General features: G+C 49.7%; 2 protein-coding genes across 8 annotated transcripts in view; one reads left to right on the plus strand and one right to left on the minus strand.

Annotated features, from left to right (window-relative positions):
• The window catches only part of GIGYF1 (GRB10 interacting GYF protein 1), a 44,898-nt gene extending 36,183 nt beyond the window's left edge, over positions 1–8,715 (plus strand). For all 6 annotated transcript variants that reach the window (XM_061588940.1, XM_061588943.1, XM_061588941.1 and 3 more), the window contains one exon: positions 15–8,715. In XM_061588940.1, coding sequence (XP_061444924.1) covers positions 15–67 — 53 coding nt within the window. In that variant the 3' untranslated portion in view covers positions 68–8,715. The remainder of the gene's footprint in view (positions 1–14) is intronic.
• On the minus strand, positions 8,683–26,087 carry GNB2 (G protein subunit beta 2). 2 transcript variants are annotated; one of them, XM_061588945.1, is made up of 10 exons: positions 25,619–26,087; positions 19,709–19,820; positions 16,746–16,784; positions 16,434–16,540; positions 16,122–16,185; positions 15,837–15,999; positions 15,351–15,417; positions 15,033–15,234; positions 10,815–11,031; positions 8,683–9,573 (listed from the first exon to the last, which is right to left on the minus strand). In XM_061588945.1, the coding sequence occupies exons 2-10, from the start codon at positions 19,763–19,765 to the stop codon at positions 9,467–9,469; spliced, it is 1,023 nt and encodes a 340-aa protein (XP_061444929.1). In that variant the 5' UTR covers positions 19,766–19,820; positions 25,619–26,087; the 3' UTR covers positions 8,683–9,466. The 2 variants fall into 2 exon arrangements, with proteins under 2 accessions (XP_061444929.1, XP_061444928.1); XM_061588944.1 differs by having other exon boundaries at positions 19,709–19,823.
• Between the last annotated feature and the right edge of the window lie 470 nt (positions 26,088–26,557).

A 26,557-nucleotide genomic window follows, 5' to 3' on the forward strand; every position in this document is an offset into this window, starting at 1 on the left:
TCTTCCTCTCCCAGGTTATGCCCTTCATGGTTCCTCAAGCGAGCTGGAAACAGTGGAGGACTACTGACAGAATCCCTAACAGCAATAGGAATATCTCTGTTTTCCTCTCTCTCTCTCTCTCTCTCTCTCTCTCTCTCTGCCACTGCTGCCTTGATCTAACCAATTTCAGTTTCGGCTGAATGTGCACTGCAAGAGAGGCGGCCAGGTGCCCCCCCCATCACCCTCTCCCCCCTCCTGGATGGGGGGCAGGAGGTAGCTTGGAGGAGCGGTCAGTGGCAGCAAGGGTCAGTTGGCCAGGCCAGGAGGATGTTAAGCACTTCTTTCCTTACAAAAGCACCTTAATGAACAAAACCTTTTTCTGCCATGCACTTTATTAAAACTTTTTTTTTTACAGTGACTTGTTACAGATTCAAAAAGAAAAAAAAGGAAAAAAAATACAATTTTTTGAGATTCTGGAAGAATTTTTTTAAAAAAAGTTTAAAAAACTACAAAAAAGTTTATCTTTAAAAGAAAACACTTATTTTTCACTTGGGGATACGTTTAAAAATGTGAATGGCAATTTCACAAAGGCTTGATATAAAAAGATTTATAAGACAAAAAAAACTTGAAGAAATGCACTTAGAAAAAGGAACTGTGTTTTTTTTATTATTGTTTGGATAACTATATATACATGTGTAAATACTGTTCAGACTCTCGCTCCCCCCCCGCACAGTATATTTTCTCTTACGAAGAGGCCATTTTTATAAAGACTTTTTTGTGTTCGTTTTTTTTTAAGAAAATTGCACAAATTCATACCCTCCTTTTTTGCCCTCTGGATGTACAATGTTTGTTTTGTTCTATTAAAAAAAGGGAAAAACTTGCAAAAAGGTTAATTTACACTAATGATGAAGCGGGTTGCTCACACCAGAAACTGCTTTGCTTTACAAGCTGATCCCGGATTCCTTCCAGCTGTTGGCTCTGAATCGTCTTCGGGCTTCTTCCAGGAATCTTGCAAAGCGACGCCCACCCCCTTTTCCCACTCCCTCCTTTCCTTTTGGCTCCCTATTATTCTTCTCCCCTGCCCCCCCCGCAAATACCTTAAAAAAGTTCTTTGTGCTACAACTCCTCAGAAGACACATTTTCTACAGCGAAATATTTTTTGTGCTAGTGAGATGCACTTTTTATAAGAGGAGAAAAAAGCTCAGAGGGTTGTGACTCTTCTGTGTTTTGTTTTTTTTAAGATTTCCTTCTTCTACCCTCCCGCTCATCTCCTTAATTTTGTGTACTTGTATACAGATGAGAATCAAACTGTAATGAAAGTGTTTTTTGAGGAGAAAAGACCTGCGTATTACAGACATCAACTTAGGAACTATCTGTGCACTCAAAGCAGAAATGAATGTATCGTACTTGGGCAACTATTTCAGCTCTGGAGCCACGTTATCCCCCCCCCCAGCTTTCCCCAAAAGCTGCCTGTTACAATATGGTGTTTCATAAAGAGCAACAAGCGCCACAAGACAGAGACGGCCACAAGTTTTTGTTTGTGGGGTGTGTGTGTGTGTGGGGTGTACGTTTCCTTTTTTAATTTTTTTTAAACAAGGAAGCCACCGTTAATGTCTTTGATCTATATTGGAGCTCCGGTGTTTTTAGAGTAATAACCCCGCTCCTAAATTTAGGGGCAACATTTCTCTGTGTGCTTTTTGTGTATATGTAGCTGTTTGTATATAGTATATTTACAGATTATAATCTTTTTTGTATCATTTTGCTTGAATAGGTTTTCTTTTTTGTGCTCACAAGGAACTTTTTTTGTTTACAATCCATCCTGAGCCCCCAAAGCGGGCTGGTGGCACACAGAGTACTTGGAAGTCTGAATCCTTGAGAGAGGGGAGTGTGTGTCATTGGAGATCAAGCTCTTCCCCCTGCACCATGTGTGGAGTTTGTACAGAAAAGGTATTACCTGGACTGGACTGACAAAAGCACCGCTTGTGCCCGTACTCTTTCCCCTTCCCCATCCTGCTCCCAAATTATCTCGTGAAGGCAGAGGTCGGGATGTGACACCATCCTCCACACCTCCTTGTCATCTGTTAGTACATCCCTGAGGGTCTGAAAAAGTCCACAAAACTGGCTCCTTAGGGAATGTTTTGTTGTGAACACCATGTGAGGAGGTCTTTTTGCTTGATGCAGCTTCTGGTGCCATTGGTTCCTCCTCTCTGTGGTGTGTGGTGTGTTTTTTTGGGGGGCGGGGAGGAAGATCCTAAACCATCACAGCTTTTGAGTGCAAAAACAGCCACTCCCACTTAAAACAATTTCATGTTCATGACCAAAATGTTGAAGACCTTCATTCTTTTTATGTTCTGTGTTTTGTTTTATGTCAAGCTACACAGAATCAGAAATTCCTCTTCAAGGATTGTGTGTTTGTGATTTTGATAGTCCTTGTAATTAATGCTGTGATGTTTCAATGGTTACTGCGCTACGAGGCAGGAAGAGACTTTGAGAACGTGAGGGATAGATGTTGCCCTCTCCGTGTGTCTCTCCTCATCTAACCAGGATGGAAAGCTATGTGCTTTTTCCGGGGGAGCTCTGGCATTTCTGCCACTCCTTTTACTTTCGGTCAGTATTGGTCCGCAGATGAGACTCGCTGGAAGCCCCAGCCTCTGCCGGAGGTGAGTCCAGGCTCTGTTTCCAGTGTCTTTGGAAGGCCTCTCCTCTCTTGCATTAATGCTGTGGTCAGCCCACTTGGCAGAACTTGCCACCTGGCTTGGCATCGCTACGCCCTGCGTGATCATCGTTGCCTCCTGTGGCCCTCAGCCAAATAGAGTGGTGGCCATCTCCTGCCAGCTCTCCTGCTGAATTGGTGTGCTGGGGTGGAGGCTCCGGGGGGGGGGGGGGTCTGCCATATTTTGAGTCTGAAGACTGGTACAATCCCCCCCCTTTTTTTGGACATTGCCTCAAGAATGTATTTGGAAAAGCTGCTTCCTTGCCTGCCTTTCAACCAAGGGCTGTATTTTTTGTGTTGTTGTCGGAGCCTCGTATCAATCATTTGCTTTGCTTGCAAAATGGGTTGTGTGTGTGTGTTGGGTGTGTGTGTTATGTTCCCCTCACACCACCTGCCATATTGTTCTTTTTGTTCGTTTTGCACCAAAACCTTGGGGTGAGATGTGGACTGAAATAATCCTAAGACTTTATGTTGTTGTTGTTAATCAAGGTACGGGCAAAGTTTACAAAAGAGCTGGGTTGTGGCATGGGGCTTCTCAACCCTGGCCTGCAAATCCAGAGTGGTTCTGGGGTGGGGGGATGGACTGACAGACACAGCCCTTCCTCTGCTTGGAGGAAATTCCCATCCAGCTCTTAAAGGCTGTTGTTTTTTTTCAATCTCTGTGTGTGTGTGTGTGTGTGTGTGTGTGAGAGAGAGAGAGAGAGAGAGAATTGGAGTCATTGTGTGAAATTGTGTGCCTGTGTTCCCCTTTCATAAAAGTGACTGATGGATCTTTCTCTCCCCCCCACCTTCTTCAGCCTATTCATTGTATAATGCTTGGCTTCTCCCACTTACAGGGCAAAATGGGAAACGTGTGTGTGTGCAGACTTTTTGCCTCACCAGTTTTTAAGGGAGGCAGGAATAAAAAAAAGATCTTTAACATGTTCTCCAGGTATTATAGCTGTGTGTTTTTTAATAAAAAAAAAATTCCTAGCAATAAGGAAAAAAACCCAAAGTTTCAAAAGAATTGTAGCCCACAAAGAAGCAGGAAAGGGTTGTAATTGCAGCTGTTGAGTGGGGCTGGGGTAGGGTTAGAGGGAGAAGCATCTGTCAGGATGATAGGGGTACTTGCCGGAGGGTCTTGATTTCCTTCCTCCTCCCCCCCCCCCTTTTCTGTATATATGTATTTTCCCTTTTTTGTCATTTTGATAGAATCCATTAAATGTGAAGATGGTAACGTAAGGTGGTGCCGGGGGATTCCCCTGGCACCAGAGCCACTACATTGGACTTGATCTTTTTTTCGTAGTTGGTGCAACACCAACCATACCCTGCAGTGATGATTTCTGATGCCAGTTTCTCTTTACACAAGGCAATGCTTTTTTGAGGGAGGCTGTAGTAATAGTAGCAGTAACAGCAGCAGCAGAAATGCCTTCTTTCAGTTGACTTTTTTTTTTTTTTGCAGCCATTTGGAATGTGACTATGAATGTAAAAATGTGTGGGGCCAACCTCTCTTGGCTGCCATTGGGGGAAGGACTGTGTGTGTGATTTTTTTTTTTTTTTTGCGGGGTGTTGGGAGCTTGATTTTAATTTTATGCTTTCTGGATGCAATCAGGTTCATGTGCATTCAAAGGGAATTTGAAGCGGCTATGGGGGGGGCGGAGAGAAGGAAATTTCGATGCTATGCAGCCAGTGTGTGTGTGATTTTATCACTTTGGCAATTTCTAGGGTTGTAGGTGGAGGGGGAAATCTAAAAAAAAAAAGCCCCAGCCTGTGGTGAGATTTCCCAGGTCTCTCTCTCCCTCTGAGGGTTGTGTCCCAGGCTTTTGTTGTTGTTGTTGTTCCCAAAACTAGTGATAGCTTGGTGGGTTGTTTTTGTTGAAGTGGTTCTTATGTTTTTCTGATGCCTTAAATTGTGCACACAAATTTGTTTTGAAGGGAGGGCGAGATTTCTGGCGGTGATGTACTCTTCTTGTGATGATGACGATGAGAGATGCTTTGATTGGGGTGTGTGTATGTGTATATGTTGACCTATATCTAGTGTTCGTTGGCAAGTCTCTCTGGACCAAGGAGTGCAGAACTTCTGCTGACTCAACTGGGACAAAAACAGAGGGGCGACCCATGGGTGTTAACCGCCGCCCTTTCGACAAGGGGGGCTGTCGCCGGACGCCTGGGTTCTCTGTGTGAGATTGTAGCTTGCCAGGGGCCAGTCGGAGTCAAGGGGGCTCGCCTGCTCCTACACTGGCAAAAAGGGAAGGGGATGGGGAAGAACCAGTACAAGCTTCCACCCTTCTTGGACTCTGTGAGGATTCTGCTCGACTCTTTTTTTTTAAGCTTCTAGTCCTCATCTGCCAAGTGCAGGCTAGAAGCCCATCTACCTCCCCCTGCTGTTGCCGTCTGCACAGAGAAGCGACGTCCTTCCCTCGAGTATTACAAGAAACTGTGATGGGACATAATGAGACCTTTGGCCTCCCAGCTCCTACTGAGAGTGGAAACATGTTTACAGACCTCAGCGTTTTCCTGGTGCAAATTGGCAGAAACTTTCTGGAGATGGGGAGAAAGGGAGATCCTTTCCTTCCCCTGCCCTTTCTGGTTTGCTGAATGTTTAGGGGTGGTCTGTGCTGCCATCCAAGGACTTCTTCACTGGAGGCGTTTTCTCCCTTCACCTGCGGAACGATGACAACACGACAAGCTGCCTACAAGGACTCCTGGGTTCCTCTGGCACCGCTGAGAGCAGAGCAGCAGTTCAGAGGCTGTTGGGAGCCGGGGCAGCCTGGCTTGTGCATACATGGAAGATTATTTGGGCTATGAAAGGGGTTTTTTTTTAAAAAAAAACTTTCTCCCCCCCCCCCAAGAAACTGGACCTTTTGTAGCTTGTTCCCCAGGTGCAAAACAGGAGGTGGGGGGATGCTTCCACCCTCTGTTTCAAGGGGGGGGCAGGACTGTTCGAGATTGTGTTCCTGCGCCTTAAGTTGGGGGTTCTCCCTGCTGTACATAATGCTCCCTTTTGTTTTGCTCCTCTTCCCCACCCCCGAAATATGTAGGAACTGCCTGGCTTTCAGTAGGGGTATATGTATAATATTCATGGGTGTATTCATGGGTGTTAAGATGCCAAATCCCTTTCCCCTTGTGTACAATAGCTTCCCAACATGCATCTTTTTGTAAATACCATTTATTTCTCTTCCACCCTGCAAGGAAATAAAAGCTTAGATGGTTGTGGAACTGGCTTCTGCTTTCTTTTAATCTCATCTCAGCCACCCGTCAGATCCCCCCGTTCTGCTGCAAAAACAGCAGCTGCTTTTCAGTAGCTGCATTCCTTCCTGCTTACCTCTCTCTTCAAGCTTGCCAGGTGGTAGGTGCTCAAAATCCACCTCTGCTAAATCCACAATAGAGCCTGATGCCTTTCATGCACCGGCTTTCTGCAGCGTGGTGCCCTCTAGATAATTTGGACTACACCTCTCGGCAGTCAGCATCATACAGGCATGCCATCTGAGGTTGATGGGACTCGGGGCTTTGGGCCTGGGCCCTCCTTACACAGTACGGCGCCACCTAGTGGAGCTTGTTGCCAGTCTTCTCTTGCTTCATCTGCAGAATGAATGGGGAGTGGACAGGCCTTGCAGGGGGCTGTCATTAGTCACAGTGCTACTTGTCCTTTGTTCTTCCCCAGTAGCTCTGTGTGTGCCATCTGACCTGGGGGTCTCATTTTCCAGCACTATCTCGTGTTGCATTTTGGATGCTCTATTCATAGGGTTTTTGTGGTAAGAGATATTCAGAGGTGGTTTACCATTGCCTTCCTCCGAGTTTGGATGCATCTTAGTCTGGTGTCTTAGCTTTGATCATTCCACCTTGGGTGCCCCTGCTAGGAGTCTAGCCCTTGCTCTCAGCTTCTTCAACACTCAAACCCCCTCACCATGTTAAGGTGTGTCTCAGCCCTTTCTTAAATACAGCCCATAAAGCAAGTTCTTTAGTGACCTTTAAAGGGGGGTAATGGTCCCTCTGCAGTTCCCAAGAAAAGGGGTGGCTGTAGCTCAGGCTACTTCATGCCCTTTCCCCAGAGTTTCAGACTGGTGCATGCAGGTAAGAACAGAAGCCCCGCTGCAGCAATTGGATCAGGCCCAAAGGGTGCCATCTAAGGGCACCTCTTGCTCTCCATGGCCAACCAGATGCCTCTTCTGGGAAGGTGGCAAGCAAGACACGAGCAACTCTCTGCTTGTGACTCAGGAACAGATGGTCTGCCCCCACCACATAGCCACTGGGGCTAGTGAGTCTCTTGACAGTCTTGCCGTCCCACGAATTTGCCTAATCCTGTTTTAAAACCATCCATCTTGGTGGCCATTGCTACTACTTGCGGGAGTGAATTCCAGTTTTGTGTCCTGTGTGAAGTACTTTTTTGTTTGTTACCATTCAGCTTCATTTGTTTACCCCCATTGGGTTCTAGTATTGAGAAACCTCTTGCCATCCGCACCACACAGAATTTTATACACCTCTAGCATGTGCCCTTACTCCTTTCCCTAAACCATCGTAGTTGGCAATCTTAGTTCCTCTTTTCTGCACCTTTTACACATATACAGTATTTTTGCTTGAAGTGTAGTGACCAGAACTGTTCATAGCAGTCAATCTGCAGTTGCAATATAGATCTGTATAAAGGTGCGCTATTGGAAGTTTTATTTTCAACCTTTTAACCTGAAATGTGTCTTTTTCATAGTAGCTGCATATCAGGTCACTGTTTTCATCAAGCTATCCCACCAGGGAGCCCAAGATACCTTTCTCAGACCCTGTCAACCATATATGCAAAGTTAGGGCACTTGACCCAAAGTGCATCACCCAGTTTGAGAGCTCTTTGCTTTTCCTTTGTTTTCCTACCCCTGCACAATGTAACGTCATCAGCAAGGATGGCCACTTCTAACTCAAGTTCATTTATGAACAAGTCCCAGCACCAGTCTGTAGGAGATTCTCCACACCTTCTGTCCTTCCACCGTGAGAACTGTCTGGCGATTCCTACGCCCTGTTCCTTAGCAGCCTCTCTCTTATCCTACAGTTATAAATCTGCTCAGGAGTCTTTGATGAGGAACTTTTATCACAAGCTTTTTGGAAGTCCCAAGTACACAAACATTTACCAGGTCAAACCTGTTCCCATGTTAAGTTAGTTTCAAAGAACTCTTAAGACGTGACAGGATTTTCTTTGCAGACGCAATGTTTCTTCTTCTTCAGCAACATTTGCCCTGTATCCTTGAAGGTCCTGTCTTCAATAATTCTCACTAATTTACCTAGAACTCCCAATTAAGCTATCCTGCCTGTAATTTTTTATATCCTTTAACACTTGCCACTTTTTCTTTAAGAGTGGCCACTTCCCAGTCCTTTGGCATACAATCTAATCTTAAGGACATTTTACATACTTTTGTTTAAAAAATCAGCAGTTCTATATTGTGAGTTATTTAATAACCCTTGAGTGAATACCAACTGAACCCAGTGACTTAATGTGTGTCACTAAGGCCTAAAGCATCTTATCGCTGCTATTTATTTGTTCCAACTCCTTAATAATACCAGCTCAGACATGGGTAACTGTCTTGCATCTTTCGCAGTAAAGAAAGATGGAAAGAATTCATTTGGCTAGTCTGCAATCGCCTTTATCCTCTTTTGCATCCCCTTATCATCCAACCGCTCCCCGAGGCCATTTCCCACTTCTGACTTTCAAAAATAAAAATTAAGGGCACAAATTTGGTGAAGGGCCAGAGGGCAGGAGCCCAGCATCTTATCTGGATGCTTTTGGGACTCCTGAGCAATTCAGCTCTTAATTTAGTGACACCGCCCCCTGTGAAAATTTGTTTTTGCACTTGTTGAAAATTCAGACCCTTTTCTACTGGTTGCATGTTGTCTCAGAAAGAGGGCTGTGCTACATGTAAAAACAAATCCCAACTCCCCCCCATCCAAAAAAACCTTCCAGCTGTCTTTCCACTCTCCTTCACCCATGCACCACCAGCTTAAAAAAAAAAAAAAAGACAAAACACCAGATGGGCTGTTGGTTTCTGTTGTTTACAGGTTACACACAGACCTGCCACGGCTGAGGCGGGCCCATCGCCAACCCCCTTTTTGCCTTTACAAAACCAGCCACAGATAGGAGGAAACAAGGCCACGGCTGGAGAGGCCACGCTTGCCTTGGGTACTGCCACAATTCCTCAAAGCACCACCAGGAAAGAGGGGGGCAGGGAGAAAAAGAGGGAGGCAGAAGGAGAGGGCACAAAAATCATCAACACTAAAGATTTACACCTGCTGTGGAGGGAGCAGAGCCTCTTGTGTGCACGTGTGGGGTGGGTAGGAGATAATGCTCTCTTGCCTTTCCTCTCCCTCCGTTGCCAAACAGCAGGTGAAGCTCCTTTTCCCCCTGCACTGCAACGGCAAAAAGGTTCTGACCATCTGGCCTGCTTCACTCTTCTCCTCCTCCCCCTGCTTTGTGGGGGGGGGGAAGGGAAGGTGAAAGACCCCAAACAGGACTTCCTTTTGACCCATCCCCTGCAATCCCTTTTTATAGCAGAGAGAGGCACAGTCATACACCCGTCCGCAGAAGAACTTGCTAGAGACTACAGCCCCTTCCTCCTCCCTCCCAGACAGAAAGCTGGCTTGGGCAGAATAGTTTTAAATGTGTATTGTGGGGTGGTGGGATTCAAGGCCACAGCCCTCCCGTTCAAGTCAGCAGGAGAGAGGGACAGAAGCTGGATTATTGGGAGGGGGAGGCATGAAGGGACCATCCCACTCTTCTTCCCCTCCCTTTCCCCTCCACCCCCAAAGCAGAGCTACAACTCAGTTCCAGACTTTCAAGAAGCTGTCCCAGGAGCCAGTGGCGACCGCCATCCCATCATCCGTCACGCCCAGGCAGCTGACGCGGTTGTCATGGCCGGCAAGGACCCCTGAGAGGAAGATCACAGAATGCATAAGGAAACAGAGCGATACGTCAGCCTTTTAAAAGACTTTGGGGGAGGGGGGAGCTCGAGGGAGATGTTCTGAAGGAAGGGAAGACTTACAGTAGAAGGCGGGAGGTTCTGGGACGTGGAAAGTGGAGTTATGGCTCACCGTCTATGTGCAAGAAATCCCCCCCCTCCAGCCCCATACACATATCCCAGCAGCGTTCCCTGTTAGTGGAGCCACGGAAGGTTAATTCCAGAATCATCCTCTGCTTTTCAGAGACAAAAAGTTACACTGGAGCAGCCTTTGCCAACCTGAGCTGGGGGCTGATGGGCGCTGTAGTCCAAAGACCAGGTTGGCAAAGGCTGGGCTTAGAGCAACACACAATATTCTGAACTTCCAAGTACTTAAATCACAGAGGTCAGAAATAAAATTGCAAGAAAATCCCATCTTCCGGAGATGGACCTCAGACCTCTCGCCACCACAGGGGCGGAAGCCAAGAGCTATCCACACAAAACAGAGAAATGCTGGACTCCAGCCATGCTGCAAGCGGGCACTACAGTATACCCACCCTCACTCCCTTCCAGCTCATGTGAAATGTTTTTTTCAAGAAAAGAAAAAGGGGCCCTGCAGGCATGACTGTCAATACAGTCTACTATTCCCACACTGCAGGGGGGGGCACTACAAGAACCCTGCAGTGCAGCCCATTATTATTATACACATAGGTTTATTACTACTGTTGAGATTTTAATGTTTTAATATGTTTTTATTCTGTACATCGCCCAGAGTGGCTGGACAACCAGCCAGATGGGCAACTAATATATCTAATAAATAATAATAAATAATTATTGTAGGTTGGAGGTGGTCGCTGAAGGCTGCTCAGATGTCCAGCCACACACACACACAGAGAGAAAAAACCCCACCCACCAGCAGGTTGAAGTCAAGGTCAGTTGCCCCTTCCGCTCTAACCCAAGGCCAACTCCAGTGACCGTGCAGCTGCCATGGCTTTTAAGAAAACCCCCGGCAGCTTCACCTGTGGCCAATCTCCATCTGTTGCAAGACTCCACCTCTGGTCAGCCCTAGCAGCCAGCAGAGCCAATGGCTTTGCTCCATCCCAGCTTCTCTGAGCACCCGGCCTGGATAATTAAAGGGGGCCAACTGCCCCGGGAAACCTCAAGCATGAAAGAAGCCTTGCAGAAGAGCCCGCATGCCTTCCGATGACCCATTAAGAGGCCCTCCTCCTCACCTGCCCGGTCCCCTTTCATGGAGTCCCAGATGTTGCAGTTGAAGTCGTCATAGCCAGCCAGCAGGAGGCGGCCGCTTCGGGAAAAGGCCACCGAGGTGATGCCGCAGATGATGTTGTCATGGGAGTACATCATGAGCTCCTGATCGGCGCGCAAATCAAAAAGGCGGCAGGTGGCATCGTCTGAGCCCGTGGTGAAGGCGTTCCCGTTGGGGAAAAACTGGAGGGGGGCGCACAGGAGAGAACGAGCAAAAGCATCAGAGGACACTGTTTGTGGCACGAGTCAGACCACTGGCCCATCTCGCTCAGTACTGTCGACACAGACTTGCAACAGCTCTGCAGAATTTCAGGTTGGGGTCTTTCCCAGCCCAAGAAAATATATCCTCTGACCACACACTAGACACCAAAGATGCTAAAAACAGCCATGTATTTCTGTAACAAAGAGACGCCCTTTTCCAACTATATGCCACTGAAGAAGACTGTTAAGTTGAAACGTGTCTGTTGCAAACAATCTTCATCTTCAAGAGATGAAGGTTTTGGGGAGCTATATCTTTGTATTTCATTGCTGTGGTGCAGCCAGCATTTGAAAGATATATTCAGTCAGAGCAACTAGATAGTTTAGAATATGCTGATGCGGCATTGTGGCTGCTGGTCTGCACTTCAGTCTTGTGAAGTCACCTAAGATGTTTTTGGGTATTATTGCATATTATATTGGCCATAAATTTATTCTTTGTAAAGTTTATAGGTATTTTCCTATTGATGCTCTAGTAACACATGATGCTTATTCACTGTTGTCAACGCACAGGTAATCTCCAGGTTGGATTACTGCAATGCGCTCTATGTGTGGCTGCCCTTGAGGTTGGTCCGGAAGCTGCAGCTGGTGCAAAATGCAGCAGTGAGACTGCTCACTGGGGCATGGTATCGCCAACATGTCACTCTGCTGCTGAAAGAATTGCACTGGCTGCCCATTAGCTACCAGGCCAAGTTCAAGGTTCTAGTCTTGGTGTACAAAGCCCTATACAGCTCGGGACCAGGATACCTGAAAGACCGTCTTACCCTTTATATACCCAGTTGATCACTGCGCTCTGCAGGTGAGGGCCTCCTGCAGATGCCATCTTATCAGGAGGTCCATTCCGCACAACATAGGAAACGGACCTTTCGCGTGGCAGCACCTACCCTGTGGAATTCCCTCCCATTAAATATTAGGCAGGCGCCATCTCTGCTATCTTTTCGGCACTTGCTGAAGACCTTCCTCTTTCAATAAGCCCTTTAAGTTGAGACCTTATCCCGGTCTGCATAATAATAATAATAATAATAATAATAATAAAATTTTATTTGTTAGTCGCCTATCTGTCCGAATTAACGGACACTCTAGGCGACTTACAGCAACATGATAAAATACAGTAACAATCCAGAACACAATTATCCATTAAAACTAACATCAGAACATCAAGTAGTACATCAAAAGCTAAGCTACCCCAAAATTCCCGTAGGCCTGCCTGAATAGCCAGGTCTTAAGAGCTCGGCGAAAACCCATCAGGGAGGAGGCATGTCGAAGATCATAAGGGAGAGAATTCCAGAGGGTGGGGGCCATAACCGAGAATGCCCTCTCCCTGGTCCGCACCAGCCTAGCTGTTTTGACCGGTGGGACCAAGAGGAGGTCCTGTGTGGCTGATCTTGTAAGGCGGCCTAATTGGTGATACTGGAGGCGGTCCTTCAGATAAACTGGGCCGAAACCATATAGAGTTTTAAAGGTCAATACCAACACCTTGAATTGGGCCCGGTAAACTACTGGTAACCAGTGTAGATCTACCAACACGGGGGTGATGTGATCTCGGCGACAGCTATGCTTAATTTATTTTATTTATTTTATTTATTTAATTACATTTTTAAACCGCCCTATAGCAACAAGCTCTCAGGGTGGTGTACAAAAGTTAAAAACAGGTTAAAACACAAATAAACATGAAAACAATACAGTATAAAAATATATATAAACAAAATTAAGACAAAGACAAATTAAAGTAGAATTTAAAATGCCTGGGCAAAGAGGTAGGTCTTTACCTGGCGCCGAAAAGATAACAAAGAAGGTGCCAGGTGTATCTCGTCAGGGAGGGCGTTCCATAACTCGGGGGCCACCACCGAGAAGGCCCTAGCTCTAGTTATTACTCTCCAGGCCTCCATATGCGTTGGAACCCGGATAAGGGCCTTCGACGTCAGGCACAGTGAACGGGCTGGTACATAGCGGGAGAGGCGTTCCACCAGGTATTGCGGTCCAATGCCGTTAAGGGCTTTATAGGTAAGAACCAACACTTTGAATCTGGCCCGGAAACATATTGGTAGCCAGTGCAGCTGGGCCAGGACAGGAGTTATATGATCATATTTTTTAGTCCCGGTAAGAACTCTGGCCACAGCATTCTGCACTAGCTGAAGTTTCCGAACCATCTTCAGAGGTAACCCTACGTAGAGTGCATTACAGTAGTCCAATCTAGAGGTTACCAGAGCATGGATAACTGTGGCAAGGTTCTCCCTGTCCAGATAGGGTCATAGTTGGGCTACCAGCCAAAGCTGGTAGAACGCATTCCGTGCCACCAAGGCTACCTGAGCCTCCAGTGACAAGAGCGGATCTAATAAGACCCCCAAACTACGGACTTGCTCCTTTAGGGGGAGTGTAACCCCATCTAGGGCAGGTCGGACATCAACCATCTGGGCAGAGAGCTCCCCCACCAACAGCATCTCAGTCTTGTCAGGATTGAGTCTCAGTTTATTAGCTCTCATCCAGTCCATTATCGCGGCCAGGCAGCGGTTCAGTACATTGACAGCCTCACCTGAGGAAGATGAAAAGGAGAAGTAGAGCTGCGTATCATCAGCATATTGCTGGAAACGCACTCCATAACTCCTGATGACCTCACCCAGCGGCTTCATATAGATATTAAAAAGCATGGGGGACAGAACCGAACCCTGCAGGACCCCATATTGGAGTACCCAGGGACTCGAGCATTGCTCCCCAAGCACCACCTTCTGGAGACGATTCTCAAGGTAGGAGCACAGCCACTGCCAAGCAGTGCCTCCAACTCCCAAGTCCGCAAGTCGCCCCAGAAGGATACCATGGTCGATGGTATCAAAAGCCGCATCAAGCGTGCTGCCGCATTCTGTACCAGCTGCAATTTCCGGACCGTTTTTAAGGGTAACCCCACGTAGAGCGCATTACAGTAGTCTAAGCGAGAGGAGACCAGGGCATGTATCACTCGTGGGAGCAGATGCAAAGGAAGGTAGGGTCGCAGCCTCTGTATCAGATGTAGTTGATACCAAGCTGCCCGACTCACTGCTGAAACCTGAGCCTCTATGGACAGCTGGGAGTCAAGAATGACCCCTAGGCTGCGGACTTGGTCCTTCAGGGGTAATCTCACCCCATTAAGCACCAAGTCTAAATCTCCCAACCTTCTCCTATCACCCACGAGCAACACCTCGGTCTTGTCGGGGTTCAGCTTCAGCCTGTTCTCTCCCATCCATCCACTTACGGATTCCAGGCACTTGGACATGGTATCCACAGCCAACTCTGGTGAAGATTTAAATGAGAGATAGAGCTGAGTGTCATCCGCATATTGGTGACACTGCAGCCCAAATCTCCTGATGATGGCCCCCAGCGACTTCACATAGATGTTAAATAGCATGGGAGAGAGGACAGAGCCCTGTGGCACCCCACAATTAAGAGGCCAAGGGTCTGATATCTCATCTGTGTTGAAATTGATTTTTAATATGTTTAAACCTTTTTTTAAAAAAAAATGTTTTTAACCTTTTTAAAAAAAGATGTTTTGAAAGATTTTTTTAAAAAAATGTTTTTAAAGATGTTTTGTTTTAATGTATTTTAAAGTCTGTTTTTATGATGTTTTAAAGTGTTTTTAGCGCTTTTGTTTGCTGCCCTGGACTCCTGCTGCGAGGAAGGGCAGGATATAAACCTAATAAATAAATACATTTAATGACTTCATTCATTCTTCTCTCCCAGCTCTACCTGGGGAGGCTGTCGGGGATTGAATCTGAGACCTGCATGCAAAGCAGGTGCGCTGCCACTCAACTAGGACCCTTCCCCACAAGGAAGGCACCTTCAAGCCCCAGCAACCTTCAGGAGAAAATGCTCTCTGGCCACAATGGCCTGACCCTCCACCTTTCAGCATAACCCTCCCACCTCCCCTCTCCCTCCCGCTCAGCAGGCCTTGCACTCACGCAGACCGCGTTGATGTCAGACTCGTGCCCCGTGAACGTCTGCCGACACATGCTGTCTCGGATGTCCCACAGCTTGATGGAAGCATCGCAGGCGCCCGAGACGAAGGTGCGCATGTCAGGCGACAAGGACAGGGACATGACGTCGCCACTGTGGCCCGTGAAGGTTGTGGTCTGTTGGCCTGTCTCAATGTCCCACAGGGCACTGGGAGGAGGGAGGGGAGACCACATCAGCCAGTTGGGATATCCTGCTGCGCTTTGGAACCTGCGCCCACCGACCCACCGACCCTGGCCTCCTCTGGCCCCAAACCGGCTGCTCACCAGGTTGTGTCTCCAGAGCTGGTGATTATCTGGTTGTCGTTAAGGAACCGGCAGCAGGAGAGGTAGCCTTGGAAGACACAACACACAAGAGCTCTTGAGCGAGAATAGGGCAGGGGGAACCTTCCTCAGCCCAAGGGCCACATTCCCAGCTAGGAACCCTTCCAAGGGCCACGTGCGAGTAGTACACACACAGACAAACACTCCCTATCCTCCACCCAGGCAAGCCAAGAGGCACAATCAGCATTCAAGGGAACACTCCAACCCAGGCAAACACACTCGAGGTGTGTGCAAAACAGGGCTGGGAAGGGGTGTGGAGGAGGCATACCCTGGGAAGTCCTGCAGGCCAGACAATAAAGCCTGGAAGGCCGCCTTTGATCCCCTGGGGCTGACGTTCTGAGTTAAAGAAAGAGTCTCCCCACAAGAAAAAGGGGAGGGCCTCCCTCCCACACCCTAAACAAGAGGAGGTGGAAGTGAAGGGCCACTCACCCGTGTGTCCTGGGAGCTCCCGGCTGACTCGGACGTTTCCCTCGCGGGTTTTGAGGCTGTAGATGGAGCAGATGTTGTCCAAGCCTCCACAAGCAACGTAGTTTCCGGATGGAGCGTAGGCACAAGTCATCACCCAAGACGACCTCAGGGGGATGGCGTGGACCTGAAAACAAGAAAAAGCACACCCAGGGAGGGGGCCAAAATGGGTCAGCTCTTTCGCCTTCCCCTGGGCTGCAACGTCAGAGCCACGAAACGGAGCCCATCGGCCCTGGCGCCGGGTCTTACCTTATTTGTGGTGTAGCTGTCCCAAATGATCAACTTCCCATCTTGGGAGGCACTAACCAGCAGCCTGCAAGAGGGGACAGCACAGAAATGCCAGCATTGGGCTCAGAGCCAGGTGACGGGAGCAGGGGGGAGAACGGGGTGGGGCGGTCGGATTCTGGCTGCAGAGGACAGGATGGTGCTTGAGCTCCCGACTCTCTTTCCAACCCTGCTGAGCGCCTGGGACAACAGTATCCCCATTCGTATTCCCAGCACGAGTGCTTCCCTTCTCCAAGCACCCAAGAGGCAGCAGCCACGATTGCCCTTCGCTCTCACCTGGAGTCCGTCCCCCAGTGCATGGCATAGATTTTGGCCAGGTGACCCCGCAAAGTGCGCCTCGTCCGCATCTGGATCCGGCCAACCGGATCGAGGCCAGCTGTGATCTTGGAGAGAGCAGCAGGGAGGGAGGTCAAAGACTGAAGGAAACCTCCTACCCCAGGAGAAAAATCTCCCGGAGACACAGCTCCCTGCCCTGCAGAGAGCTGCAGAAACTTTGGCCTGCCTCTTAAAATCACACCTTAAGGTGGAGGAAGCAAAGGACCCCCCCCGAAGCCAACCCAAAAGCAATGGGGGCAGGATTTGGCTCACCTGAGTCAACGTGGAGTCCCCACACGCTTTCCTTGCATCCTGCAGGAGGAAAAGGGGAGGGTGAGGTGAAGGGGCTCATTCCCCCCTATCTCCCAAAATTCGCTGGGATATAGCAAGACACATCTGAGGCTGTGGTGCATAATCTCAGGTGTGCTACCACAATGTGAAGGCCTGGGGAAAAACGGGGAGGGAAATAGGAAAAAAACCCATTTTCCCCACAAAGCCTTGTTTCGTTTTCTGAAAAATTGAAAAATGCTGGATTATGAAATATTTTCTTTTAGAATGAGGACTAAAATGTTTAAGACAAGATGTTCCTCTTTTTATTCCCCACAAATTATTTCAAAAACCAATTAACAGGAAGACTTTTAAGACAAACCATGTACACTTGGGGTTTCCCAGAGTGGGGTCCATGGATTTTTATCCCTGCTTTTATTTCTTATATCGTACTTTATCTTATTACAATTTGAATTGGGGGCACTGCTTGGCAGTGGTTCCGCTCCTACCTGCCGGGTCGTCTCCAGAAGGTAGTGCTTGGGGAACATTGCTCGACACCGTGGGCTCTCCAATGTGGAGTCCCGCAGGGGTCAGTTCTGTCCCCCATGCTTTTTAACATCTACATGAAGCTGCTGAGTGCGGTCATCAGGAGTTTTGGAGTGCGCTGCCACCAGTACGCTGATGACACGCAGCTCTATTTCTCCTTTTCATCTTCTTCAGGTGAGGCTGTCAATGTGCTGAACCGTTGCCTGGCTGCGATAATGGACTGGATGAGAGCTAATAAACTGAGGCTAAATCCAGACAAGACTGAGATGCTGTTGGTGGGTGATTTCTCTGATCAAATGGTGGATATGCGCCCTGTTCTGGACGGGGTTACACTCCCCCTGAAGGAGCGGGTTCGTAGTCTGGGAGTACTCTTAGATCCTTCCCTGTCACTCGAGGCTCAAGTAGCCTCGGTGGCACGGAATGCGTTCTACCAACTTCGGTTGGTAGCCCAGCTACGTCCCTATCTGGACAGGGAGGACCTCACCTCAGTTGTCCATGCTCTGGTAACCTCTCGATTGGATTACTGCAATGCGCTCTACGTAGGGCTGCCTTTGAAGACGGTTCGGAAACTACAGCTTGTGCAAAACGCAGTGGCCAGGCTGATAACGAGGACCAGGCGGTCCGAACACCTAACACCTGTTCTGGCCTGCTTGCACTGGCTACCTATATGCTTCCGGGCCAGATTCAAAGTGTTGGTTTTAACCTATAAAGCCTTATACGGCGTGGGACCTCAATACCTCCTGGAACGCCTCTCCCGATATGAACCTGCCCGTACACTACGTTCAACATCGAAGGCCCTCCTCCGAGTTCCGACTCATAGAGAGGCTCGGAGGATGGTTACAAGAACCAGGGCCTTCTCAGTGGTGGCCCCCAAACTGTGGAATAGTCTTCCCGTTGAGGTGTGCTTGGCGCCGACATTGCTATCTTTTCGGCGCCAAGTTAAAACCTTTCTCTTTGCTCAGGCATTTTAGTTTAATATGTTCAAATTGGTTTTAGATTTGTGGATTTTTACATATATGTTTTTGTACTGATTTATATGATTTTATTGTATATACTTTCTGTTGTACACCGCCCAGAGAGCTATGCTAGTGGGGCGGTATAAAAATTTAACAAATAAATAAATAAATAAATAAATTCTACAAAATAAAATATACAAGAAACAGAAGCGGCAATAAAAATACAATTAAAAAAAACCACTCAGCATCTAACACTGTGCATTACAATCGCTGCAACCACAGGCAGAAAATCATGAAGTAGTCCGTCAAGACTCAGAAGTTTTCAAGTGGGGGGGCGGGAGTTTGGGGACCACTGATGTACAGCGTCAAGATCATCCCACCTGCATTTCTGTCCCTCAGAGGCCCTGCCCTCGACACAAGAGCAGGAAGTGGGATTCAGTGCCTTCTCCGCTTGCTGGCACAGGTGGCAAACCTGTTTCTGTCCTCAAAGGACAAGGGGTGGGATGGGGAGCACCGAGTTACCCAAAGAAGCTGGAAGCAGGAGGAACAGCTCAGAAAACGGGCTGCCTCACTTTCATCTCATGTACATGGAGATTTGGTTCCCCTGCCCTGCTCGTTCTCAGCTCTTTCTATGAAGAGGTTTGTTTACGTCTGCTTGACGCCATGGAGGACTGGAGGAGACCTAAGAGTTTTCAGAATGCACATTAATTTTCTTTGTTTTGCTTTTAAAAAGATGTTTTATTCCTTGTGTGTTTGTCACCTTGGGCTCCTTTGGGAGGAAGGGCTGGATGTAAAATTAATAAGTAAGTACATAAATTCAACCCTGACGGCTTCGCCTGGTTTTTTTGCCTGCTCCATAAATGGGCATAACCAAAGAGGTGCTCTAGGGTGGTTTGTTACAGCCCACCACTTGTGGCTCACTGGTAACAAAACAATCTTTTAAATGAATGAAAAGAGTAAATTCAATTTGATTAGTGTCTGGATAAACTGTACTTTTAATATACCAAACATGATAATTTTATGGACAAACCAATAATACGTAATGCATTTATGCTCCTAAAGTAACACAAAGTGACTTCCAATATGTAAAAGGTGCTAAACAATAAATAAATAGGACATATTTTTCAATTTCCTCAACATTGTTCCCAATTCCCACGCAGGGAAAAAAGTTTTTTTCAATAGCTTCATAATTATCAGGTATTTTACATCTCTGTCCCCCCACCCTCCAAAAATAAATGCCTGGGGAAGGCAGACTTCTCGATCCACAAACAACATTTCTCTGCTTGGCCAGGGAGAGGCTTATAGAAGGACAGGGATACACACCAACACAGCGACCCCCTTGTTTTAACAACCTTTAAAGCAGAAACTGTTTGGTCTCCACCTGAATGAGGCCTAGGAACTTGGCTGTTGTTCTCAAGGCTCCCACACCAGCAGCCCGCTGCTGCACCTTCCTCCAGGGTCACTCACCCGGATCTGGTTCCGCAGCTGCTCCGCCTCCTGCCTTAACTGCTCCAGTTCACTCATGGTGGATTCTGGCGCAGGGGGCCTGGCCTGCAGCCCCTCTCAGCTGGCCACAATCCTGCTTGGGGCAGAAGAATCCATTACTTTTTGCTGCACGCACCTTGTCCTGGCCCTCACCACATTCTCCAGCAGGTCACAGAGAACGACCAGAGGTACAAGGAATGGAGAAGGCGACCCCTCAATAGGCCGGCATTCTCACCCCAAGAACAAGCATGACCACTGTAGTTCATGTGTTGATAACCTCAAGGCTTGACTACTTCAACACACTGTACATGGGGCTGCCCTTGAACCTGGTTCAGAAACTCCATCTGGTGCAGAATGGCTTGACTACTGATGGGGGACAGGTAGCTGACAAGATGGAAGGGCAACTGTTGTTAAAATATATGCACCCATCTGCTACCCAGCCAGGTTCAAGGTTGCTACAAACCCTGAAAACATGGGCCTAGTGTGCCATTGGGCCTGCCTGAAGCCTTATATCCTAGCTTAATCACTCAGATAATTCTATAGTTGTCCCCTGAGTTGACGAGGCTCATCTGATGACAACACAAAACCATGCCTTCAGCACCACTGGGCACAGTCTAGTAGTGGAGTGCTCTTCCAATACAGCAGGTGTTGGGAATCTTTGGCCCTCCAGATGTTGCTGACTACAACTCCCATCCTCCCTGGCCTCTGAGCCACACTTTGCTGCGGCTGACAGGAGGTGTAGTTCAGCAACATCCAGAGAGCTAAAGGCTCCCCACACCTGCGACAGAGTTTCAGCAAGCACCTTCAGCATTAACGTTCAGACATCTGCCATGGTTGGAGGCAGTAAATGCACAGAGTGCTGGGTCCGCTTGGGGCCTTCCCTTTGCCGCATCCAGTTCGCCACCCTGAGACCAGGATGCTGGGTTAGATGCGATCGTTTTGGCCTGATCCAGCAGGCTCTTCTTATGTAGAAAAATTTTCTAAGCTGCCAAGGTTATGCAGACAATTAAAAGAAAAAAGTCCCCCCTGCCCCGTTTTTCCTGTAACAGTTAGTCCGTGACTTGTGATTCTGGTTGCTTCTATGTAGGTTTGTGTACACGTACACACACACACACACACACACACACACACACACACACACACACACACACTCTACAAGTATTTTTTTACAAACACAAACAAAAAAGTGGGCCGGACAAACAGGAAGGCAGCTTGCCAGACTTTCTGGCCAAAGGGGGGCTCCCAATTCATTGAAACTTACCCCACCATCACTGAGGCACCCCAACCCTTTTACGGAGGGGAGGGGATCAGGCACGGCACCCTTGCCACCCGCTGCTCGTGGGCAAAGCCGAAAAAAGAGGTGAACGGTGTTGCGATAGCAACCAGACCCCGAGCACACGCACACCATCTTTACACTCTGGTGGCGGTTGCCTAGGTGACAGGATGTGAAAAATCCAAGACCAAGATGGATTTGGGACTGAGAAGCGAAAACGAAACGGAAGGAGGCAGAATGCACAAAAGCAAACCGAACAGTTTCCACTGCAAATAAATGTCGCGGCAGAAAAAGGGGTGACTGTTCTGACTTAAAGGTGGCGAGAAACGCTCCACAATGGGGGCAGGATGGGGTGGGAGAATGTGGACCGCAGGATCCAAAAGAGGCTGGAGGGCTGGTGGTTTAAATAGGTTTATTTTCTGCTAGGGCTGTTCAGAAGGCCCAGCAGTCTGCATTCTCCCACGCCACACCACCCGCCTTAATCTCTAATCCCATTGGCTTCATCGGAGAAAGGGTATTAAGCAAAAAAAACCCCAACACACCACAAATCTCTTCAAGGTAAACGAGATTATGGTGGGATTATGGTGGCTGTGTTTCCAGCTGTGATGAGCAGCGCCTCCTGAGGTGGGATGGATGTTTGGGGAGGCAGCAGTAGTGCCTGAAAAACAGTTCCAGGGAGGGAGCAGTATCTCACGGGTTAAAGGGAAGAAGAGGAGGAGCCAGGACTCCTGGGTTCTTTTGTCAGCAAAGCAGCAAAAAGCCAGCAGCCAGGACTCCTGGGTCCTCACCTGGAGATAGCGGGTGGCCCGCAGAACAGCAAGCAGCCGGGAGCCGGAACACACAGGGCTTGTCCGGAAGGACCAAGAGGACCCCGGGAACAGGGCCAAGCCAGCTCCCCTGGAGGAGCATCAAAAGCTTTCCGAAGCCGCCTGCTCTTCTGATCCTTGCTGCTGGGGTCTGCAGGGTTCCTGTGCCTGCAAGTCCTGCTTATCGGACCCCCTCCTGGGGTGGATCAAGAGGGGGCGGTGGGGGGCTGGACACGTCTGATCTCTGGAGCTCCAACAGAAGGCTGGATGGAGGATTTTGCAGCACCATCAAGCCTGCGTGACTTGTTTTAAATCAGCCTTCCTCAGAAGTCTGGGACCAGAATGCCCACGGTGGTGCTGGCTGGGGCCAAGGGGAGTTGTGGCCCCAAGCCTGTGGAGGACACCACGCTGGGGAAGGCTGACTCAAGATGCTTTGCACCTTTCCTTTTAAGAAACCAACTCTGAATTTGTAAGCATCTGGCTCTTTGCTTGCAAACCGAAATGACACAAGCCTTGCACCTTCAGCATCCCGAAGTGTGGCAAAAACGGTTGCTCTTTCTTGTAACAACTGCGAGCAAGAGGGCGTCCCTGAAGTTCGTTAAGGAGCGACTAAGTGCACATTCAGTGATTTTGGAAAGGAACCTTCACCCCACACACACATACACAAGACTACACAGCTGTACTCCAGATCAATTAATCCGGTTCACCAATCGACACACTCTGGTTGCACAACCACATCTCCATAACCCAGGTTTACATTCCAACTTCGTTTGCAAGCATGCACTGACAAGGGAGCAGGCGTGCTAATTAAATGGTCTCAAGGAAGCGCCCTTCCATTATTCCAACTCTGCAACCAAAATACAATTTGCCAGCCAGCATTGCACTTAACCTGTATAAGATGCAAAAAATGGAGGCATCAAGGAATGCTGGGAGTATCCTGCTATAATATTTGATGATGACAAGGAAAAGCAAGGGAATTGTTCCAGAGCCCCCGTTAAGTCCCTGACACTTTTAAAGGCCTCTCTCAGTCATGAGAACTAGAAATTCAGTAATTTTTATAGTGGAAGGCAAAGGGATTTTTTCCCTCAGGCTGCATATATTTAAAGCAGAATCACTCCCCCCTCAAAGAATCCTAGGAACTTTAGTTTGTTAAGGATGCTGGGAACTGGAGTTCTGTGAGAGATAAACTACAGTTCCCAGGATTCTTTGTGGGCAGTGGGAGAATGTGCTTTGAATGTATGGTGTTTGCACAGCCTCCATCCTCCTCAGCAACCGATAGCTGCAACATCCCGCACAACTCAGACGGATCTGGCAGTCACAAACCCACCTCTGAGGACATCTGTAGTGATACTACTTACATATATAGTGCTTCTGACTGACAATTACCCTTGCACGGCCTGCCACGGCCTCGCTCCGAAAACACATGCAGAAAAGGTGGCAGAGAGAAAAGGTGCCAAAAACTGACTAGCTGTTTGCCCCGTACACCCCAGAGGAGACGTCATGAGGCCAAAGGGAAAAAGGGGGAGAAGAGTTTAAGAGGAAGAGCACCCTTCAGGACCAGGGCAGGCCCGTCTCATCTTGAGGACTACCACCTTAGCCTGGGCCTTGCCCAGAGGTTTTAGACCAGGCTGGGCTTCTAAAAGGGAGAAGAAGCATACAGTGTGACCCACACCTCCAAATCAAAGAGGGGCACCCTTTTTGCTCCAGTTTGCTATATTAGTCAGCTTTGAAAAGCAGACAAAAGATTCCTCCCCCACCAGACAGAAAAGGGAACCCAGGAGTCCTAGACTCATCCTCACCTACCTATCCATTCCCTCCCTCTCGACCTGTCTGTGGCAAGAAGCACCAACTGAAAAAGCCACCTCTTCCAGGACGCATCCTGTCAAGCAGGACTTCTGGGTTCCACCCTCCAGCCTAAGAGGGAATGGGGCTTTCCCTGAAGAACAGGCTGGTGTCAGGTGTCCTGCGCCCTAAGGAGGACTGTGGGGTCTGTTGGGAGAGGTGAGGGGGCTCAGAACTGGGATGACTGAGCATGAGGGGGAGGCTCTCTCAAAACCCAAAGCATCAATATTTGGGGGTGGGGAGGAGAAGAGGCCAAGAAAGCCCAAAGTCTGGGCTTCCCCTCCCCTCCCAAGGCACAATTGGGGCTCAGGCATCCTGGGACGGCTCTTGCCATCTCTGGGACTTATTCCCACCAGATTCTCTGCAACGTTAAAAAAAAAAGCCAGTCAAAATGGCCTGCCTTAAGAGACCTCAGTTCCCTTTCTTTGAATCTGTGGAATGGGAATAACGGCAAACCACCCGACTCTCGTCTTTTGAAGGAACAACCCTGCCACTCCGAGACCTTTTTTTGTCAGGGGAAGGTATAGAAATGATGCCAGCGAAGCAAGCAAGGAGCAGTGACTGCAAGGTCTAACCAGGGGAGCCAGGAAGATGTCCTGGACCTCGGCTGTGCTGGGGAGGATCTCTGCAAGCATCCCAGAGGGCACCCTCTGAACACTTCAGAGACAAGACTGCCCCTAGCAGGGTCTCCATCTAGTGGGAAGGGTCAGCCCTCTGCCCGCCCGTCCTGATTCTGTGGGGAAGAGGTGGGGCCAGCCCCATCTCTGACATTCTCCCCACGGCCACCCCCAGAGCGATGGGATCCAAAGGAGCCCCACGTGGGGCCCAGGAGAGCTGGGAACCCCTTGCTGGGCCAACAGAGGGGCAATTAAGCTCCCCCGGCGAGTTCATTAGCGGAAAAGGCCTCTGGGGCAAGCAGCAGCTGCGCCTCCTCCAGGGCACCACCGCCACCAGGGGAAGGAGGCACTCCCAGACAAGGAACCCAGGAGTCCGGCCCGTCTAACCCATCAGGCACCCTGCCTCTCTCTCCCCCTCCGCTCCCAGCACCGCCTGAGTCGGGCTCTTTTCCGGCACGCACTTCTGAGGCCCCTCTCTGTCTGTGGGCCCCAACTCCGTTCCAAAGAACCCAGGAGTCCTGCCTGCCCAACCTGAGTACCCTCTACCAGCCTGTGGTTTTCAAGGGAGGGGGAGGAGGAGGAGGAGGAGGGAGAACAGCCCCCCCAAAAGAGGGTGGCCTACACTACAGGGGAGGAACCCGCCTCCTTGCTGGGGAAAGACATCCGTCTTGCGGGAACCCACCGGGCTGCCTTCCTTTGCCCGGTGCAGAAATGGGGCTGAAAACTGGGGCCTCTTTCCCTCTGAAGGCTCCGGGCGTGGGGGGGGTGTCTCCTTCTCCCAGGGGAGGGGGCTCTTCGGCAGGCTTCGAGAGGGCGCGTTTGGGGGCAGAGAGAACCCTTGCAAGGTGGGGTGGGGGGAGGGCCGAGCCGCCAAGCGGGGGCAGTCGGGGGGCGGCTGCGGAGGCAGAGGGGCTCCAAAGGGGCGTGGAAAGGGGCAGAAGGTTGCCGGGATGGGATTCCCGGGGGGGTGCTAAGGGCGAAGCGAGGGCTATGGGGAGGGGGGAAGCGCAGAGGGGCTTGAGACACACAAATGCCGGGGGGGTCTTTCAAGGAGGGAGGGAGTTGAAGAGCTTTGCTGCTGCTGCTGCTGCTGCTGCTGCCGCCTCCCCCCCCCCCGGGAGAAGCTTGTTGTGGGGCTCCAAGGGGGTTGTGCAATGGAGGGAGCGTTGCTAGGGGGCAGCAGAGGGCTGCCGAGGCCCTCCGGGGCATGTGCCGTGGCGGGGAGGGGGAGAGAGAGTCGGGATGGGGCAGGCAGCCTTCCAGGGAGAGCACTGGGGAGGGGGGGCGTTTTGCTTGGGGGATGTAGGCAGCGGGGCGGAAAGGAAACCCCAAATCTCGCCCAGCCTCCACCTACCTGCTGCAGCAGCGCCGCCGCCGCCTTGGGGGGGGTAAGGGGGTGGGGAGGAGGGGGGTGGGGACTCGTTTCCGCTGCTGCTGCTCCTGCTGCTCCAGGGGCGGAAGGATCGGGCTCTGCTGCGCCTGCTGTCGCTACTCCGGGCGCGCGGCGGAGGCGGCCGGGACTCGACTCTCGAGCGCGCGGAGCGATCCCGCCCCGCCCGGACCCGGTGATGCGGCTGCACCGCCGCGCCCAGAGCCGGACGCGACCGAAACAACTCCTCTGAGAGGGAGGGGGGAGAGGAGGAGCGGGAGATACCAAATCACGCAGCGCGCGGGGGGATGGGAAGGCGAAGCGGGGTAAAACCAACTGGGATGGGGGGAGCTGGAGATTTCACAGCGACAAGGAGAGAGGGTGAGGGGTTAGATTCCCACGCTCCGCTCCCCCTTCGCGAAGGTTTTCTCCTTTTCCTTCTCTTTAAAAAGAGGGAAGTACCAACTGAGGGAGCCTGGAAGAGACCACGCAGCACAGTGTTGGGAGGGGGTGTCCGGGAAAGACCAAGTGACTTGTCGAGGAGGGAAGACCAAACCCCGCCCTGTTTTTAAAGGGAGGGGAGAGTTCTTCCTTAAGGCATTCTGTGCCGGGGAGGGGTGTTGAAGGATGAGTGTGGTTATAGTTCTACCAGCTTCACAGAGGTTACTCCCATCCTCCCCCCCCTTTTTTAGGAGGAGGAGGAGGTACTAATCTCACTCAGCCATCAACTTTGGTCAAAGGGGGGGGAGAGTTTAGGGTGAGTCATTTCTTTAGGGAAGCAGCCCCACCCAAATGAGAGGGGAGGAAGAGATGGTACAGGCCAGAACGACACACACTCACACACACCCTTGCACAATTATGTTGCACAAGCACCCCATCTCCCTCCCCCGTCCTTCCTATGCTCTAAATAACTGGTCACTGCCC

Source organism: Rhineura floridana, chromosome 11, assembly GCF_030035675.1.
Source record: "Rhineura floridana isolate rRhiFlo1 chromosome 11, rRhiFlo1.hap2, whole genome shotgun sequence".
Taxonomy (NCBI): Eukaryota; Metazoa; Chordata; class Lepidosauria; order Squamata; family Rhineuridae; genus Rhineura; species Rhineura floridana.